This window comes from Ovis aries, chromosome 5 (assembly GCF_016772045.2).
Source record: "Ovis aries strain OAR_USU_Benz2616 breed Rambouillet chromosome 5, ARS-UI_Ramb_v3.0, whole genome shotgun sequence".
NCBI classification, from domain to species: domain Eukaryota; kingdom Metazoa; phylum Chordata; class Mammalia; order Artiodactyla; family Bovidae; genus Ovis; species Ovis aries.
The window spans coordinates 22,205,444-22,226,475 of NC_056058.1; the positions used below are offsets into that span (position 1 = coordinate 22,205,444).

Consider the following 21,032-nt stretch of genomic DNA (forward strand, 5'->3'; position numbering starts at 1 on the left):
GGGATATATTTCAAGGAAACAAAATGAAGAACTCTGTTTTGAGAAAATAGGAGAATGCCACTGACACGGCCCTATAGCAGCTAATGTTTGAGAATAAAGAACTAGCATCCCCTCAAGTCCCGCTGAGCTTCGATTTCATTGAACATTCCTAAGCATGCTTTCTTTCTTGTTTCTCATGACCTTTCCTCCTGTTGCTGTGAGTACCCCCTTTTCAGTCCCTTTTACTAGCAGTTGCTTCTTTTCTCACATGCCTTTAAAGAAAGGAGTTTTCCATGGCTGCCACGTTTCTTCCTCATCTTCGGGCCCGCTTATACTTCAAGATTTAAACACTGCCTACACGTTGGTGATTCCAAAATGTATACTCCATCCCATTCCTTTCCTCTGATCTACCTACTAGATATCAGCATTAAATTCGCTCATGGGCACATGAAACATAATTCACAATCCTTCCCCTCCAACTTGATTCATCTCTGCTGCTGCTGCTGCTGCTGCTGCTAAGTCACTTCAGTCGTGTCTGACTCTGTGCGACCCCATAGACGGCAGGCCACTAGGCTCCCCCCATCCCTGGGATTCACCAGGCAAGAATACTGGAGTGGGTTGCCATTTCCTTCTCCAACGCATGAAAGTGAAAAGGGAAAGTGAAGTTGCTCAGTAGTGCCAAACTCTTAGCGACCCCATGGACTACAGCCTACCAGGCTCCTCTATCCATGGGATTTTCCAGGCAAGAGTACTGGAGTGGGGTGCCATTGCCTTCTCCAGATTCATCTCTAGGACTTCCTATCTCATGTGAATGTGGGATTCCTTTTAAACACATGAATCCCTCCCTCCTTTTCACCTCACACAGAAGATCAACCCTGCTTCTCTTCATTTTAACCTCATAACAGTTTCTCAAAGCCAACCATTTTCCCTATCTCTACTGACACTACAATACAAATAGTCAGCATTTATTTAGTTACTGTGTAACTGATACTTTGCTAATAATTCTTCATAAATTATTTCATCTGGCTTCAGTAATTTACTGACCAGAAAATTCAGAATTCAAACCGAGGGCTGTCTTATTCCAAGACAACACCAAGTTGTCTCACCAATTACCTAACTCACCAAATCCTCTTCCCTTCACAGAAATTATATAATATTCACTTAGCATCTGTCTATATTTATGACATCAATCATTTTTGAGATGGAAACATGAAAAATATAACTATTAAGAAAGAATTTTAATTTCTGACAGAAAGCATTCACCAGTTTATAAAATGAAAGGTAATTTATGGAGATGGGGGTAGAATTTTAAGTACAGAAGATCCTTTCCTTCAATGTAATTCAAATAAATTGTTCTTTGTATATCTGTATAGAGAAATATTAATATGTATAAAAACAATACATGTAAATAACTTTAGTTTATACTATGTAACTCTTCTACATAATATTTACTATTTAATAGTAGGTCTTGGAGAAATTTTTCATCATTATGTATATATAAATACACTTTTAAAAATGACAGTATTCCACTGTGTATAGTATTATGAGTCATATAACTAGTTAATGGATGGGTGGGTTATTTTCAAGTGTGTGTTGTTCCAAACAAGACTGCAATGAGCATCTTCATAAACATAATGAGTAAATTATGTGAGGATGTCTGTAAGAAAATTCTATGACAATGGAGCTGTTGAGTCTAAGAATGTGTACATTTCAAAATAAGATTTTTTTTCACGTATCAAAATGATAGAAAATTTGATACTATCCAATTTTAGAAGCAGTATGAGAATATGTATGTGGAAGCAACTGGGCAGAATTTAGTAGAAACTGTTTCCTCTGTATGGCAGACCCAGACTACCCCCCAACCCACTTCTCTCATGTTGCCTTGCTGAGCCCTGGAGCTGTGTGTGTGTGTTTATTTTTTAAACACGTTTGTTAGTTTTAGTTCTTCTTTATGGACTCGTATATATTCTATACATAGTAAATAAAGTTATAAAGTATGTATTTTTATTATCCATTCTGTTATTTGTGCTTTTGTCTCCTAAGGTGTTTGTGTAACTCAGCAATGTTTTTCCTTTGACTGTACACATCACTGACATAAAAGATGATGAAGCACAGCCCAAATAGAATTCACAGTCCTTCCCCTCCAACTTGGTTCACCTCTAGGCTTTCCTATCTCATAACATAGAACCACTATCTCTGCAAGTTTTTCAGCCCGGAAAACTATAACTTTTACTTGCACAGAGTATTTTGAAATTCAGGGAGACATTGAGTTGCTCTGGCACCTTTGGCAGATGTGGGGGCTGAGGTTAGGGGGCCTAAGGACCTGCTCTTCTGCACAGAAGACTGCTGCAGGTTGTGCACTGTAGCTATACTGAGGCTGGAGAGCCAGAGTTAACTTGAAGCAGGGCAGGGACCTGTTTGTTAAGACAATTTTCCCCTTCATTACTTTATGCATCCATCTGATGCCTTTCTGGGCTTCCCAGGTGGTGCTACTAGTAAAGAACCCACCTGCCAATGAAGGAGATGCAAGAGACGTGGGTTCGACCCCTGGGTTTGAAAGGTCTCCTGGACGGGGAAATGACAACCCATTCCAGTATTCTTGCCTGGAGAATCCTAAGAACAGAGGAGCCTGGTGGGCTACAGTTCATGGGTCACAAAGAGTCAGACATGAGTGAAGTGACTTAGCATGATGCCTTTCTAACTAGCTGATCATTTGCCTATTTTTCCTTGCAATGTATCTATCTCCTTCTCTGGGTGTCCTGGTGATCTGGTTATATCTGCCGCTGGATATCCTCTGGTATTTGATGAACATATACTTCCCTAAATCTAAGTAAAAAACAGTCAGTGCTAAAACTTCTGATTTTAATTTTATACAGCCAACAAATTTCATTATATGTTTCTGTGACACTCTACCCTGCCCCACCTATTGAAGTTCAATGTCCCCAAAATGAGCTTTGGCCTGCTCCATACTCCACACCTATAAAGGACATCAAGAATAATTTTTAACTCAGTGACATATATTTGCTGAATTAATTCTGGGTATGGTTTAGAAGGTAAAATTATAGATATCCTGGTATGCAGCACAAAAGAACTGACAACATTATTTTAAGATTCTAGTGACTTTTCAAGGATCTATTAAGAAGACAGTATTTTTAAACCCTGTAGATTAAAAAAAAATATTTCTCCCTATTTTCCAATCCAAAAGATGTTAAAAATGCTCTTATACCTGAATTTATAACATAATTATACATATATATGAAAATATGATATTGACAATGAACATATACATAGAGACACTCCTTCAATCTCTTTAAATTATACATTTTCTTTAGATAGAAGACATACACACAGTATGTGCGCTTCATTCTTTTTAAGCTAATATATTTCTGCTATGTTTAATAATACCAGCCAAAAGCATTTAATTACATTGAATAATTAGGAATATTTTGAAAACTCAATTTTTAAAATATATCTGGGGCAATAGACAAGACTCTGAGGAGATCTTAAAAATAAAAATAATAACAATGCAAAAATGTCCCATTCTCTGGCAGTACAAAGAGACAGAGACAAAACAATTTGATAGCCGACAGTTCAGGGATTTTGTGCATGGTTTAGAAGACGGCTGTCTTTTTCAGATAGAATGGTGAGTACCAAGTTGGGTAAACACTTGGTGGATGTATCTAAACAAAATAATAGAAAGCCTTTTTTGAGGAGAAGCATCTTATATATCATTGAGGAATTTCTTCAGTATGAACTGCCTGCCTACTCAGAGATAAGTGCATTTTTTAAAGTAAATGTTCCTATATTGCAAAATATCTCTTCTTTAGGATATTGTGGGATAGGTTTTCTCAATGCCTGTATGCTTAAAATTAAGCCCATAGTCTTTGATTTCTTTAAGTCACTGACTGAGTTAACAATTATAGAACTCAGGATCATAGATTCAGAGGCACTCCTGGTGGCTCAACTGGTGAAGAGCTGCCTGCCAATGCAGGAGACGCAAGAGAGGCAGGTTAGATCCCTGGGTCAGTAAGATCCCCTGGAGGAGGGCATGGCAATCCACTCTAGCATTCTCGCCTGGAAAATTCCATGGAGAGAGGAGCCTGGCAGGCTATCGTCCATGGGTCACATAGAGTCGGACATGACTGAGTGCACGCACACAGATGATAGATTCATATTTGTTAATTGTGCAGCTGCTCAAATTTTCCTATCTTATGAGATTATCTATAAGCATAAAAATGATAAGCAGTTATCTTCTCCAAATATCAATAGACTTGTAGATATAATTAGAAAATAATACTAAATAGAAATGCTAATCCATCTCAAGAACAGTTTTCTGGATTACAGACTATTTCAGTTTGGTTTCAATCTACTAATCAAGGTAGAAAAAATATTTACAAAGCTAGATTTTGAAATTTAATCTATTGTAAGCTTTTCTAAAGTGTGTTATACTAAATAACAAACTAGCTACATACTCTGTAAAAGTGATTCTTGGTATTAAAAAAAAAAAGAAAGAAAAGAAAAGTGAAATACCAGAGTCTCTCTTAGGGCTTCCCTGATAGCTCAGCTGGTAAAGAATCCGCCTGCAACGCAGGAGACTCTGGTTCAATTTCTGGGTCAGGAAGTTCCCCTGGAGAAGGGATAGGCTACCCACTCCAATATTCTGGCCTGGAAAATTGCATGAATGCTATAGTTCATGGGGTTGCAAAGACTCAAAACCGGCTGAGTGATTTGCACTTCACAAAGTCTCTCTTTGGGACCTGCCATGTACAGAAGAATGCTAAAGGATCTGAATATTCTTTAAGCATAGATTATTTGATTATCTTTAACTACAGTATTTCTCTCATATCCTAATGAATGAGTTTGCCATGCAACATAATTCTGGAAATGCAAGAATTCATAAATTAATATGAATTCAGTCATAAAATGATGACATTCAGGTCTTTGGTAAATATTAAATTTACTAATCAATCTACTTAACAATATATTTTCTCCATCTAGCAGTTCTCATTTTATTAATTACTTTTATTCTCTAGTTTCAGAATATACTTAACATTTCTATTTTTACATTCTAGTAGGATATTTAATTTATTTACTGTTACTGCTAATAATTTCTTCAAATTTGAAAGGGAAATCCTTCTAACAAGTGATTGAGCTTCCTTCTACTAACCTGTAACAGCCCACTTAGTTTAGCTGTATTAGAAACCAGCGATCTATACATATATTCATTTGAATTCTGGAACATTCTGTAAGTTGATTGAGTTGGAGTGGGGTGACTGCATCAGTCCACCTATGTAAGAATCCATAGTCAAAAGGTTCTATCCTAGCCACTGGGTAACAAGAACTCCCTGTTCTTCAATTTTTGGATCTCGGTTTTCTTTCCTTTTTTTTTTTTTTTGGTTCCTTTTCTTTTAATGTAGCAACACTAGGCTGTAGAGATACATAACTTAAAATGTGGTATCATCTAGTAATTTGTTTTAGGATATTCTTGATTGCTCTGATCAAGTTTTAAGTTTCCTTCATTGATTCCTAAGTTTTCCTTCAGTGAAATGTCTTATGTAATTTTCATAATTTCCTACAAATGGTGATAAGTCACAACTACCACTGTCAATGTTAATTGGAATGACAAGCTTCTATGTAGAAAGCTGAAGGCAAATCATCAGGCCAAGGACCTATGAGATCTGGGAACAAGCAATTCGTCTCGGAGTCCACTATAACAAACAGCAAGAAATAAAAGAATGTTTTCCAGGGACATGCGAAATGGTGCAAACCACCAAGCCACTTATTTATATTGACTGCTGACCAATCTGGATAAAGTGCCTGTTATGAATTGCTTTAACTTAATAATTATGCAGTATGAGACTACTTTAAGGTTCTATATCTTGATTACACAAAGAGCATTACTTAAAGTACTGGCAAGATTTACATGATAATTTAAGTCTCTTTTTGAACTTCTTTTAAAAAAATAGATAGGTAATGACACAGGAAGTGGCACACTTATTTTCCCATAGTTATTACTGAGTCCAATGGCACCCCACTCCAGTACTCTTGCCTGGAAAATCCCATGGACAGAAGAGCCTGGTAGGCTGCAGTCCATGGGGTCGCTAAGAGTCAGACACGACTGAGCGACTTCCCTTTCACTTTTCACTTTCATGCATTGGAGAAGGAAATGGCAACCCACTCCAGTGTTCTTGCCTAGAAAATTCCAGGGACATGGGAATCTGGTGGGCTTCCGTCTATGGGGTCGCACAGAGTCGGACACGACGGAAGCGACTTAGCAGCAGCAGCAGCAGGACAATATAATACACCAGGTGGATTTTAATGGTATTTGAAGCATATGTATTCAGAAAATTATTCTGACTAAAAATAATCCAGATATATTCAAGTCTTTCACAGTTACAGAAATAAATTATCAAGCAATCAATATGATTTGAGTTTTATTTACAATGCTTCTCAGAGAAAATGCAAAAAAATCATCATAAAATGCCATTTTGAGACTGCTTTAGAAAATCTTTACTATGAGAATGATCTCAAAATAAGTAGGATTCCTATTAACAAAACTGTTATTTTCTAAAGTATTTATTTATTTGGTTGCTCCAGTCTTAACTGTGGCATGTGGAATCTTTAGTTGTAGCAAGTGGGATCTAGTTCCCTGACCAGGAATCAAACCCGGGCCCCCCTGCCTTGGGGGTGTGGAGTCTTAGCCAATGGACCACCAGGGAAGATCCAACTTAAATGTTATTTTTATAGTTAGAAAGCAAGTATTAGTTTGATGTAATTCCCCTATTCATTAGAAAAAATGACCTTTGTTTTTAGATTCTTCTTCTATTCAAATGAATATACTGAATATAACTGCGGTTTCCTTTTGCAGGTAAGTTAAAAATAACTCACCATACTGCAAGCTTAAATATTTACTACTTCTAAACAAAGCTATACCATATTACCTATATAATTAAATCACTCAGAATGATTTCTTGTGCTTCCACTACATTATTTTCAATTATATAATTACAAAAGACTCACACTCTCCTACCCAAAACTCTATTAATCATGTCATAATTTGGAATGTGGCCAAATCTAGTCATCTTCTGGAATTTTACAGGGTTATAGTAAGTTTAAATTGTACAGTATGTATGGAATCCAAGAATAAGCCACAATTATGTGCAATTCCAAGGTGTTCTGTTTGGTCTTTAAAGTTCACTTGAATACGTATAAATCATTTCTTAATACTATACCGAAAAATTTATTCTATAAAAGCTTGATGAAGGACCAAACTCTGTATAGAAAGTAGATAAAATAATACTCTTTTATTTGCTTATCTATTGGCCTCCAATAATGAAAATGAGAAGTTTCAGAATTTTAAGTAAAGGCAGAAAGATCAAATTCAGCCAGAAAATATGGCATTTCATTAAGCATAAGAGACTACATTATTTTTTTCAAGTCAGTGTTCTACGCTTAGGACAGTTTAAATGAGTAAACACAGATTTATAATGCCAGGAAACAGATGGGTCATGTTTTGCTTTCCCAGGAAAGACCCTAAGGCCGAATATATATCAGAATGTGGCATATGATTATTTCAACAGTTAACTCAAGCCAGAACAAAGCAACCAGATTGTTTTTGCCTTATTATTGCCAACTTTCTAGTCTCGATGAAATAAACATTAGCAATGTTTAATAAAGGCCATATTACATCTACTTTGAAATCAGAGCTAACAATTATATGATAGGAAATTTTTCTTTGGGTATACCTGGATTTATACCTTTTTTCCTCTCAGCTGAGAGCAATTTTTCCCACTGTGTACACAAAATCATTACATTGTAAATGCTAGGAATTATATAGGCTGATACAAATGCTGTGAACACAGTTTGAGGCATAAGCCATATTCCTAGTAACCCTCCATTTAGCCAATATTACCTTGGCTCAACAGTGGTCAGTGACTTTTAGACAGTGGAAAAACCTGAGAACATATACATATTTTACTGAATTGCTAATGATTCATCAATATTATTGAGGGAAAAGCAGGATTTCAGAGCTTAGACCTTATGGAGAGTCCACTGAATAAACCTGATTAAAGCCAACCCAGGATTTAATTTTAAGTCCATTTAGGTTTATCAAGGGTTTAAAAAAATTAGTAGAATTTGAATGAAACTGACAGATTAACTGACTTCAGAGGAGCACAGAAATTGACCCATAATTGCACACATCTTGTTGTTATTCGGATTCCAGGAACACAGCTGATAAAAATAAGAGATCTATGTGTTTCCTCTGTCCATGAATGCTTTAATCACCGAAACTTAATAATCAGAGCACCATTCTTTTTTTTTTTGGTAATTATTTTGGGATGGTCTTCATTTGAACATGAAAGTGATACATTAAGGGTAAAACAAGAGGGGAGAAATCAATAAAGCTTGCATGGAGCCACTGGCTTTAATTTGTGCATGCTGTTTGAAACTGTTATGTTAAGACTAAAAAAAAAAAGAAAGAAAACAGCTTCAAGGGAAAGAACAGACATTCATAAAAAGAATAGAAAATACAGTATAACTGGATCTTCTACACAAGCAAACTGCAACAAAGGTTAAAAGTCACTGAGTAAAAATGAGTATTTATTAGATCTATCCATTACTTTCTTTACTCAGAAAGGCTATTCTAGCTAGGTAGCAATGGAGTAACATAACAAAGATGAATTTAAACTAATTCAACACAAGCCTATTTAAAAACTGTTGTTTAGTTGCTAAGTCATGTCTGACTCTTTTGCCATCCCATGGACTGCAGCATGCCAGGCTCCTCTGTCTGTGGGATTCTTCTGGCTAGAATACTGGACTGGGTTGCCATTTCCTCTTCCAGGGAATCTTCCCTACCCAGGGGTGGAACCCCCATTTCCTGCAGTGGCAGGCAGGTTCTTTACCACTGAGCTACCAGGGAAGTCCTACATACATGTAAACTGTGGTAAAATTGAAAAAAAAATTTTTTCAGGCTTAGCACAAATCAATGTTTTCTATGATCTCCCCAGTTAATTTTGATTTGGCTTAAGATTTGACCAGAGGCCACAAAACAGGCACATTTATTAATCAATTGCAATAGTATTTGTCATATAAATAAGATTTGCTAGCCTTATTTCCATATGTAGCAATGTGGGAGCTTAGCATTCTGGGTCACAATTATAATATCTGGACCTTCTATTTTCTGTAATAATTTTGCTTTTTGTAGTTAACTAGGGTTATCACTTAGAATATTTCTATTAATGAAGTTGGAAGAATATTGCTCATTTATTTGAGTCATTTTAAAACTTTTTCTTAGAGCAGAATTATTTCATTTTGGGAAAACATCTAGAATTTCGCTAGCCAAAACAAACAAACACAAGATTTCTACAACTGATAGGGAGCAATAGGTGATCCTCCTCACACTCCCGCAAGGAGTACATTCATTTCCTTAACCTAGTTTAAACTTTCAGTGTCAAATGAGGTGTTAATATAAAAATGGATCGAAAATAACGGTGTTATCTATTTTCCTTATTTCACTCTTAAGGAATTAGACACAGAAGCAGTCAATAAGGGAGTCCTAGCTGAACCCCATGTTCTTGACTTGCAAGTCATATCTTTCCCCATCACTCTATTTGTCTCTTAGAAGTGGGAACTCTAAAGCCTGAACATGAAATTAATTATTTATGGTCAATTTAGAATTCTCTTTTGTCTAAAAGTTACTTACTCTGAAGTGTGAAGTTTCCTTATATGGTTCACCAACTAAAAGCTGCAGGGATTGGGTTATTTCCTAATTCGGTAGTCAGGGACAGATTTACATTGTTGACAAATGTACCTTGTAGAGTCCCAATGTTCAAAGACGGGGAAACAATATAGTTCAGTGAGAATTCATATGCAAAGTTAATATACAAACATTCATTGGAGAAAAAAGGCATGAAAATCATAAGAAAATAGATTTTAAATGGCATGGATTTCTTTTTGAGTAATAACAAGGAGGCTGACTAACCGAAGAAAGTTGTAAAATGAAAATATTTCTTCCAGAATATCCTTTAGGTTTATTCATGAACAGCTATCACTTGCCCCTCCATGCCTGGCCCCATGGCAGGCACCATTTTTTTTTTTTCATTTGTAATACAGCAGGGAATTTATAACAGTAGATTTATTATGTCTATTGTAAGCCTTAGAACATTAGATCCATGATAACAGGTTCAACAGAGCAAGGCACAAGGGATCATCTGACTAAAACTTCTTAAAGTTAGTATTTGACAGCTCTTTTCACTCAGATATGATCAGAATTATATCTAAAAACATGGGATTTATTAATACTTTTAAAGTGAATATCTGAGCTATTTTCTACAACCCATAAAGTTCTTAATTGATAAATTTTAAATATTACCACTAAGATGAATAAACTCACTGTTCACCTGTGAACGAAATTGTGTCTACCTGATCTGACTAAAGGACTTCAAGAATTCTGCTCCTTTCAATTTCTTCTATGTACAATCCAAAATAATGGTGGGGAAAACAATATCCTTTACATATTAAGATGGGAATTCTCTTTGTTTGGTTCTGTCATTATCTACCTTATATTTCAAAGGAACTTATCTGTTAGTGTTCTACTCACTAGACAAGTTTTATACAAAAAATATTCTGAGCAAAATAAGTATCAACAATACAAGCAGCAAAACAATAATAATATATAACACTTGTCGAGAGCTTCCTTTGTGTCAAAAATGGTGTTCAGCACTTTACACATTTCTATCTTACTGATACTTATTATTGAGAACAGTTTTATAGAGTCATTATCATAGACAGAAAAACAGGATTGGGACCTTAGTAATTAATACTCTTGGCTCAGTGGTGAAGGATCCACCTGCTAATGCAGGACACGTGGGCTCTATCTCTGGGTCGGGAAGATACCCTGCAGGAGGAAATGGCAACTCACTCCAGCATCCTTGCCTGGAAAACCTCATGGACAGAGGAGCCCAGGGGCTATAATCCAATGGGTCGCAAAGAGCCAGACATGACTTTGCAGCTACACACGTACATATGTAATACTCTACCTTACCTCTATCTTCTATGCCTCCTGTACTTCATACTGTGTGGTTATAGTGCTCAGGGCAATGCTGACATTAGGGAAACTTTGAGAAAGTACAGGAAGGTTCTCACCTTAGACCAGTCACCCATCCGCCACACGTAGCATTTGGAGTAATCCTCACAGTCTTCAGCCTCCCTGGGTCGGGTGGAGAGGACACATTTCTTTCTAGGGTTAGTACACCTCACAGTCCGATGACGTACACCTTTGCCACACTTGACCGAACACTGGAAAATAATAACGTCAGAGACTGTGGATAAAGCTGGTGATTAGAAGATATAGACTTGATGATCAAATTACATTAGGAACTGGTTCTTATCTCTCATACAACTATCACCTACACAAAGGCCAGAATGAAGGCTATGCCTTAGCATCAGAGGCCAGACAGTGCTTCAGGCACAGTGCTAGAAATGAATGGGTTTCAGAAACACAGGACCATTACTACAGAGTTCTACAACACAGTGAGTGCTTATGAAAGACAGATAAACAGTGGTCAAAGTGTAAACACTAGCCTAATAACTGACATCGAATTATCATATATAATTATGTAAGGAAATTCATTTTATTTCTGGTGAAGACTTAGTTTGTGTTAGCCTTAAGAAGTGCTTGTAAAAAAATGACAATTTCTAAGAGGATATAAAGTTAAAACAGAGCATATGTAGCAAAAACAAAAGTTTCTTTACATAATTATATACTTCTAGAAATCATCATTCTAAATGGTTGTTTGGATTGAAAATATAATTCAGTTTAAAAAATTCAGTTCACCTCATGAATAACTAATGCTTGATTAATGATGTGATATAACAGGTATAAGGCCTGTAGGATATAACTGACCTTCTCCTTTACATTTGTGCTCCCCATTAAGGAACATGTATAAAGCTTCCCAGTCTTACAAGAGTGTGCAGCACTGATTATATGGACACAGGAACCAAAATGCCATTGGGTATGACAGCTGAGAGGAAGGAAGGGACGAGAGACATGGCAAAACTTGAAAACTCCAATTTATATTTATATCTGGAAAAGTTCCAAAGAAAGAGCTACAGCGAAACAGCAAGGATGTAGCCGCAGATTTCAGCAGTTGTTTTTCTGAACACTGAAGCATAGAACTCATGAGATTTTAAATATAATACATTTGGCACAAATGAGTCATTGTCTCATAATTTTTAGTTTGCATTTGAATGTCTTGAGTTTTAAGGCAGACTACACGTGTGATTTGGTATTTTAATATTTACATTAATTTTTTTTTTCCAATGGGGCTTCCCTGGTGGCTCAGCGGTAAAGAATCTGCCTGCAAGCAGAAGCCGCAGGAGATGAGGGTTCGATCCCTGGGTCAGAAAGATCCCCTGGAGAAGGGAATGGCAACCCACTCCAGTATTCTTGCCTAGAGACTCCCATGGACAAAGGAGCCTCGCAGGCTACAGTCCATGGGGTTGCAAAGAATCGGACATGACTGAAGTGACTTAGCACATTTTTTCCAATGGAAACTAATCCTGTTCTATAAATTCAATTTTTATATTAAATAAAAACAAAAGAGACATTTTAAAAATTGGTATATTACTTTGAGATATATTATTTCTCCCATCTGGTGCCAAAAATCTGTATGTTAGAACATTTCTGACCTAATCCCTCCTGACGAGTTTGCAAAAGTGTTACACTTAAGCTGAAGGTAGGGTATTTCTGTTTCTCTGATGTTCATGTGAATCGTTTCTCCAGACTGAACTGATCCATTTTGATGTAAAACTGATAAACATCATACATGATGAAGGATCTTTTCAACAAAATCTTTTTTTTTTTTTAATGAATGAAACATTTATTAATCCAGCATAACTTGTTCTAATGCTCCATGTTGGCAGCCACCACCTGTCTGGATATTTTGTCCAGACCCCTCTGTCCCTGAGGTGTTCAGTTTGCAACCCCCTTCTTTATCCTTTTCTACCATTTTCAGCCCTGCCAGGGCTTTGAGGACCTGGAAGGCTATGCTCTTGGAGTCTCTACTGAAAAGGCTAGTAAAGCTCAGAAATAAGACAAGAGAAAGATACACTATATGCTAGTGTGGTTTTTTTTTTTTTTTGCGGGGGAGGTTGGGTTAACTGAAGAATATCCCCAAACCTTATTATCTAAGCTACTCTGTCCTCAATTTTCAAATGAATGGCTACTTGCTGAAATGCAGCTTGGCATTTTCAGTCTGTCATTTTTACATCCCAACTAATATTTTGAAATCAAGCATATGAATGTTTCGGCTATGGGTGTGCACGCACATGTATATTCATATGCAAGTGTGAGGGTGTTCGTGTGCATGCACCCACAAGCCCACCTAAAATGCTTTGGAGTGGCTAGGAAATAAAAGTAATAAGTGGTGTTAATCATCATGAGAAGACATGTACCCTGATAACAAAATAAGCAAACAGTTTGGCATGGGTCAAAGCTGTATGCTACACGTTATAAGCTGGTGGGTACATATGCGGTGTTAGGTAGTGCTGAGGTCAAATCTCAGGTCCAGCACTTAGTAGGACTTGGAGGAAACTAATTTCTCTGAGCTAAAGTATTATAAAATGGTGAAACTTAACTTTTCTGCATTGGTGATTAAATATCAAAAAGTTACTAACTATGAGGTAAAAACAGAAGCCCTGTTCATAAGAAATGACTGGTAAGTGTTAATATCCTTTCTTCTCCTTTCTCTTCTAAATGCTCAGAGATATACAATGAGTCAAAGTGCATTTGCATATGTGCCCACTATAGAGTATAATTATGGCACAGAAATAAAAAATCTGGATTCTAAAATGTACATAATATATGCTCGTGATTTTATTACGATATTCACAGTATAAAGAGTAAATCGGTTTTCTCCTACTTTCAAAATTATTTGAAATAAATGTATTCCTTTTATCACCAGAAAAATCAATAAACAGTATTAAAACTGCCATGCAGAGAGACTCTGATTTTGATACAATACAACCTTACACAGACTGAGAGTCAGAAAGGCAGAAGAAAGCGGAGAAGCATCGGGGCAGAGACCATACCTCGGACCACACGCCCGCCTCCCACACGGTCATGCAGTCCTGGCCCTCGCAGCGCTGGGCGGAGGCAGGCTTGGGCCCCGTGCAGTCCCTCTCCCGGGCTCTGGTCAAGGTTCCATTGCTCAGCTGTTGGGTACAGGCCACTTGTCTGCTCTGCATCCCTTTTCCACAAGTTCGTGAACAGGGGGTCCATTCTGTCATCATCCATCTAAAAGTGAAGCAAGAGTCAGTGAGACAAACTAAAAGATATCTACTTACTGTATATTTTGACATGGTTAGAATTAGCAGAATGCAATACATTAAGTTTATACCACTGTAGTTTTTTTTAAGCTAATATTTGAGTTTTTTCCTACAACACCAAGGCTTTCTATTGCTTTGAATTCTCCATACGTTTTATCTCAGAGCCTTGCTCTTATTAGAATCTCAAAGGGCTTATCAGACTCAGGCCCTGTCATACTGCATGCTTTGCTGACTACTGCCTGTCCTATTGCCATATGGAGGGATCTAACGAGAATAAAATTGCTAGCATAAATGAGTTTGTTCCTATTCTCTGCATTTAGAACCTTCACAATAACCCCACCTGTTAAGTTCTACAACTTCTGTGGGCATTTACAGAAGGGAAACTGAGGCAAGGGGAGGTGTAGTGACTTCCCTAAGGTTACAAGGTTGTGGAGTCAGAAACTGAAATGAGACTGCCGACTACCTCACAAGGGGACCCGTGCAGGTATTAGCAAATAAAAGAAGCCTGTCTTGGAGAACCCCACTTACCCGGGGGAAGCAATCACTAACGTATTATGCCCATCACCTGCAACCATGTTTTTGTGTCTGGGGTGGACCCTCCAGGGAGGGCCAAAGTCACTTCTTTAGGCTAGCTGATATCTTGTTACAATGTGATCAGTAGCATCGAAGTGATAGGCTACATGCAAAGTGAGCTGATTTTAGAGGTTCTCAGGACTCCAATATTATTCTCAGATTTCACTGATTCTGCCAATTCATATGTATTTTAATACATAGATGAAGATCCTTTTTCCAAACAACCATTATGGGCAGTGATACATCTCTATGCCACTTCCATTTCTAATGAACTGGGATCAACCCTGAGGACCACTCATTCAAACACCTCCCCAGATTTATTTCAGGAAGGAACCAAGGCCTATGACAGAAAAGTGATTCATAAAATTTAGTATCTGCATGATTCCTGTCAAAAAAAAAAAAAAAAGCCCTCTGGGCCTTTCGGATTATTTAGATAACCTTATAGGGGGATTCTGGGATTCCCAGGTGGTGCTAGTGGGAAAGAACACACCTGCCAGTGTAGGAGACATAAGAGATATGGGTTCAGTCCCTGGGTTGGGAAGATCCCCTAGAGGAGGGCAGGGCAACCCACCCCAGAATTCTTGCCTGGAGAATCCCATGGACAGAGAAGCCTGGTGGGCTACAGTCCATAAGTTCATAAAGAGTCAGACGTGACTGAAGCGACTTAGCACACATGCACACAGAGGGACTTAAATCCCTTCCTAAATGATCTATATAACACTACAGCACAGGGCAATCAGAAGCCACGAGCGTCATGCTGGGTTCCTTACTATCCATATTTGTGAAACAGTACTTAGCAGCTGCTAATGTTCCATGTTTCTCATTTGTTAATGTTTATTATTGTAGTGTCTGACATACAAAAGGCATTGAGTATATAGTATGTTCTATATATATATCAGAGATATTTATAATTATTCTTATATTTCTCTATGTTTATCTTAGAACATAAACCATATGCTCAACTGACTTCTAGACCTTTCTACTTCACCTTATGGAACTTATTTCCGAGGCATCCGCAGCCTAGATCCTTAACATCCAGGTCCAAGACCCTTCCTCCTGGAGTACTTTCTCCATCCATCCCACAAGGACTCTGTTATCCTCTGCCCTCGGTCACCTGGCTTGTGGCAATGCTCCAAAGTTTGAGAATTCACACGCTCATGCCATCTAGTTTTTGCATCTGTATAATGGCTCAATCCTAAATGAGTCTATGCTCCTATTTCTAAAATAGAAGAAAACATCACAATAACATTTGCACTCCAATATTGCCTCTAAGAAAGTTCCTGTCTGCTCGTCTACCAAGTATGATGCAGACCTACCAGTTTGCTATGGAGTCCCCTAGTGGATTTTTCCTAAAGTGAATATTTATCTTCCAAGTTTATTTCAGTTTCTGCTTCATCTTTCCCCACAAGAATACCTAGACTATAAGAACAATATAAACGCATCTATATGTCTTGCCCCTGAACTAGGGAACCAACCATGGAACTACAGAAGACAGTACTGAAAACAGAAGTATTTACAATTTCATGAGATCTCAAATTTTTAGAATAAAATAAATTTTAGAGATCCATAGTGCAACAATAAAAAGTCACTTTTTTTCATTCCTTGGAAAACTGCTGAAAAATAAGGACAAAAATATGCAACACACTGTAGTGAAGGGAAACATTTTGTATCTTATAATTCATCTAATTTGGAATTATCTCATTTTCTTATCTGCAAGACTACTGCTTACACATCTAGTGCATCAGTGTATTTTCTATACGGTGCACAAGGTTACATCAGGCTATTTGGTGACTTTTTCAATAAATGTCAATAGTAATTAGAATGTTTCTCACCATAGTGGGGGAAAAAAAGCAAGAGGAATGAAACTTGTGCTATGGCAATAAGTCTTGGCAAGTTTTCCTGTGATGACTCCTCATAATTGCCGCATCCATTTATTGCTTTTCAATATTTTGGTTAACCTCACTGACACTGCTTCCTGGTGGTTAAAATACACCACCTCCTTTTCCAAGGGAAAGTAGACAATAATCTCTAACAAAAAGAGAGATTCCAGTCTCCAGCTGAAAAAATTTTTCACTCAGAAATGTACTGGCCTTTCAAAACCATTCATTTTACCAAGTCATTATCAAGGCATTTTCCCCCCCAAGATAGCTGAAGTCAGTGAATGAACAATAACTGGCCTGTACTTTATACTCCGATTCTTCACAGACCCAGTATGGAAGTGACAAAATGTTCTAGAGTCCTCAAATCCAGTTCATTCAATGTTCCCGACAGACCAGAAAAAGCCACTGCTCTTTGACCCAGATGGGAAAGCTATATGGTATATAAAACAAATGCTGTTTTGAAACATTTTAATAAACTATTTAACACAAGGAAAAGTAGCATTTGATGTCTATTAAAAGGGATGAAAACAAAAAAGATAATTCTTAGGAAGAGTAATAATAACAACAAAAAATCCAAGTTCTTTAGCTGACAAGGCAAAAGCTAAAAATTTAGCTTCTGTATCTATCTGCTTAGCAACGAATGAAAAAGAACCAAGGACCTGACTCTAGGCAACAATATTTCCCTAGGTCACCCTTTCTGTTGATTAGTACCCTGCCTTACAAAAACACTTAATTGGTTCACCCACAGAGTTAGGATTAAAAGAATATAGTCTGGCTGGAGCAAAGGGACTGTTAAGCATTACTGAAAGCACTTTAGTATACTTTTTTCTTTTGGATATTCTTTTACATATTAATACTCTATTCTTTAGGAGCATGTTTTTCCCTGTCAGGGAGGAGGGTAGGACTGTTAGAGCATGAATGCAAAGGAAAGAAAAAGTAGTAATCAGCTTTTGATACCTTAAATATACTGAGTCTACAGAAAAGCAAGTCTTGAAATTTCAGCTTTGTAGAGGAAGACAAGATTATCCAAATTATTTAAGCTCTCATTAACATGCTGCTGCTAAGTCGCTTCAGTCGTGTCCGACTCTGTGTGACCCCATAGATGGCAGCCCACCAGGCTCCGCCATCCCTGGGATTCTCCAGGCAAGAACACTGGAGTGGGTTGCCATTTCCTTCTCCAAAGCATGAAAGTGAAAAGTGAAAGTCAAGTCGCTCAGTCATGTCCGACCCTCAGCAACCCCATGGACTGCAGCCTTCCAGGCTCCTCCGTCCATGGGATTTCCCAGGCAAGAGTACTGGAGTGGGGTGTCATTGCCTTCTCCCTCATTAACATAGCATGAGCCAGATATGGATAGCTTTGCAATAAGCTAGAAACAGAGGGAACTCGGATGCGGTGCTACATCTGATGGGGGAAGGTGGAGGGGAATAGAGAAACCAGAAGAACTGAGCATTAGCCTGTGTGACACTAATTCCCAGAGAGATTACTGAAGACAGAAAAAGCCTAAATATAGTTAATTGGCAGCTCTCCCGCTCCTTCTCCTTTAGCTCCCCATACATTGTGGTGGAAGGTCACGAGGAAGCTTATCTTAGAAAGCGCCCCAAAGCTACGAGTTCTCTGAATATCTGAGTTGCAGGATGTATACATTCACTGTGACTCCACTGCAGAAACTACTGGGACAGGAGATCAATCGTGATTCCCTAAGAACTCATGCATATACCCTAACTCACGGAGCTTCAACAGATCTCTGAGTGTCAGGATAGAATAAAAGTCTCTGTTTCCAGATTCTAGAGAAATCAAGGCAGCCTCAGACTCTTTTTGTCACTCTATCCTTCAAAGCTGTGAGGACGAATGACACTGGGGCCACTCAAGCCCAATATCAATTTTTATATGAGAGCACAGTGATTTTTCAGGAGCCCTGTGCCAGAAACCATTCTGCACAGCCTTGCTGCAAGCCTGCTCCAAAGTCATGCTTAGGTCCCATTCACCCATCTCTGCTGGTTACTGAGGGGTATCCTTCCTTCTACATCACTTTAAGCTGCTCAACATGGGCTGTTCTATCCCCTACTCATGGGTTTCTTGCCTGCTTTGTTGCTTATTACTCACTGAGAAAGTCACAGGGGACCAAAGGAACCAATTTTCTAATAACTAGGACCTAGGTCAGGAATCTGGTGATCAGAGATCAAGAATCAAACACTTTGTTTCTGGGGCAAAGAAGTGAGAATCTAAACTTGGGGGCTGGAAGGACCAAATGCTCTCATTGCTGTGTCAGGGACTGGGTCCTGGTCAGTCCCACTTTGGTTTATATCATCATTGGCAGGTCTTAACATACCATTTTGGAGAATTTAGGAATGAGTAGTTGAATTCAGCCAAATAATCAGATTTCTGAAGAGGTGACCAACAGGTTACCAAATAATTTTAACTACTCCTTCCTTATTCAGTTAGGAGTTGTTTTCACACTGTGAACAACAGATAAAGTGGACATCAAGCCTAGCCTTGCTTCTCCAACACTCATTCCCTAGAGTTGATTGCGCACCTTTCTTGCTGCTGCTAAGTCACTTCAGTTGTGTCCAACTCTGTGCGACCCCATAGATGGCAGCCCACCAGGCTCCTCCTTCCCTGGGATTCTCCAGGCAAGAACACTGGAGTGGGTTGCCATTTCCTTCTCCAATGCATGAAAGTGAAAGTGAAGTTGCTCAGTCATGTCCGACTCCTAGGGACCCTGTGGACTGCAGCCTACCAGTTTCCTCTGTCCATGGGATTTTCCAGGCTAGAGTACTGGAGTGGGTTGCCATTGCCTTCTCCTTTCTTAGACCTTGCTTATTCAAAGCCTTTCATTTTGGTACACAACACACTGCACTGCTTTTAAGAAACTGTGATTCTTTACTGAGTGGGGAGACAGGTTTACCTTGTTTGGCACGGCTGCTCATTGCACTTGCGAATCTGTGGCTCTGGCTTTGTTAAGTACTTGCATTTCTTGTTATCCACAATGCTGATATTTTTGTTCATGATTTTTGTGCAAGACACTGTTGTTTTCCTTTCTCCTGAAAAGAGCAAATAAACATAGAAAGAATTGTTATTATAGGCCTCTATGCGATGGATTTAGGAGGTGTTCTTAGGCTTGTACTTTTCATATTTTATACAAATTTTAGATTCGATCAATGAAGATGATATTATTTATAATTTGCAAAACAAAATGTATCTCTAGCCTTAAGTAAGATGAATAATAATTTTTTTAATTGTTAGCAACTAAATGGCAAGCTTTATAATACAAAAAGATTATGGTAGCATAAGTTGATAAGACATTGATTAAAGACACTTACAAAGGACTGTATCATCTTTTAGCATTCAGTGGTGGAAAGCTGTATTTTTATAAAGTCTCTGTGCTGTCACAAAAGCACACAAACACTCATATAAACGTGTGAACATTTTATCATCTGGCTGTACACCATCGGGGGTAAGTTTTAGGAGGTAAGCTTATTTTGAGTACAACTCAAATCTTTTTTGTCACTTTTGGTAAAGAACCCAAGAATTCAAGAAATACTCATTCCCTAATGATTATCCTGTTCTCTAAGAAAAACCATGGCAGTTTTCCCATTTTTCACAAGATTTCAGAAAATGGGCATTTTTCCTTTCTCTGGTAAGATGAAGTTTGATTATAAGAGGTAAAAATGACTATTTGTATGTGATACTCATTTCACTCAGAACTTTGTAAGCACTCTTACTTGACAACACCTATATTATTTCATCTCACACTGAAAAAGCCAACTACATATGTGCTGATTGTTTTCCTAAAACAGTCTAAATATCTATATAGGATTTAATAATCGAATGTAACTTGCTTGACCCTATAAAAATAATTAAATTAGTCAATAACTGTAAAGCCAGACAGGTCATGAGGATTAAGAAAAAAAAAATCACAAGTCTTTGTGTCACTATTGAAAGGCCCATTAGTTAGGGTCCTATGACTGTCATGCAATAATAATTAGGAAACTCAGAGAAGCAGAAATGACTTACAATGTTACATTTTCTTCACAGAGAAAACCAGCCTTACTAGGTAGTAGTTACCTAAATGTGAGAACTCAGGAGATTTTTGGTCAACATCTGCCTAGTTTCCCTATGCTTCAGGTGCTCTTTTATGACCTGACCCATATAATGAATAGACAGTACACAAATTTTGTATAATGCTAGCATATGTATGTATTATTTCTACATGACAATGATGCTTACCTAAAAGCAGGATTAAAATAAATGTTGCTTTTTTTGAAATATTT

General features: G+C 37.7%; 1 protein-coding gene across 3 annotated transcripts in view; it reads right to left on the reverse strand.

Annotated features, from left to right (window-relative positions):
- The window catches only part of ADAMTS19 (ADAM metallopeptidase with thrombospondin type 1 motif 19), a 265,725-nt gene that overhangs the window by 17,697 nt on the left and 226,996 nt on the right, over positions 1 to 21,032 (reverse strand). For all 3 annotated transcript variants that reach the window (XM_042250270.2, XM_012178168.5, XM_042250271.2), the window contains 3 exons: positions 19,667 to 19,802; positions 14,071 to 14,275; positions 11,125 to 11,277 (listed from right to left, as the gene is read on the reverse strand). In XM_042250270.2, the coding sequence (XP_042106204.1) occupies positions 11,125 to 11,277; positions 14,071 to 14,275; positions 19,667 to 19,802 (494 nt within the window). The remainder of the gene's footprint in view (positions 1 to 11,124; positions 11,278 to 14,070; positions 14,276 to 19,666; positions 19,803 to 21,032) is intronic.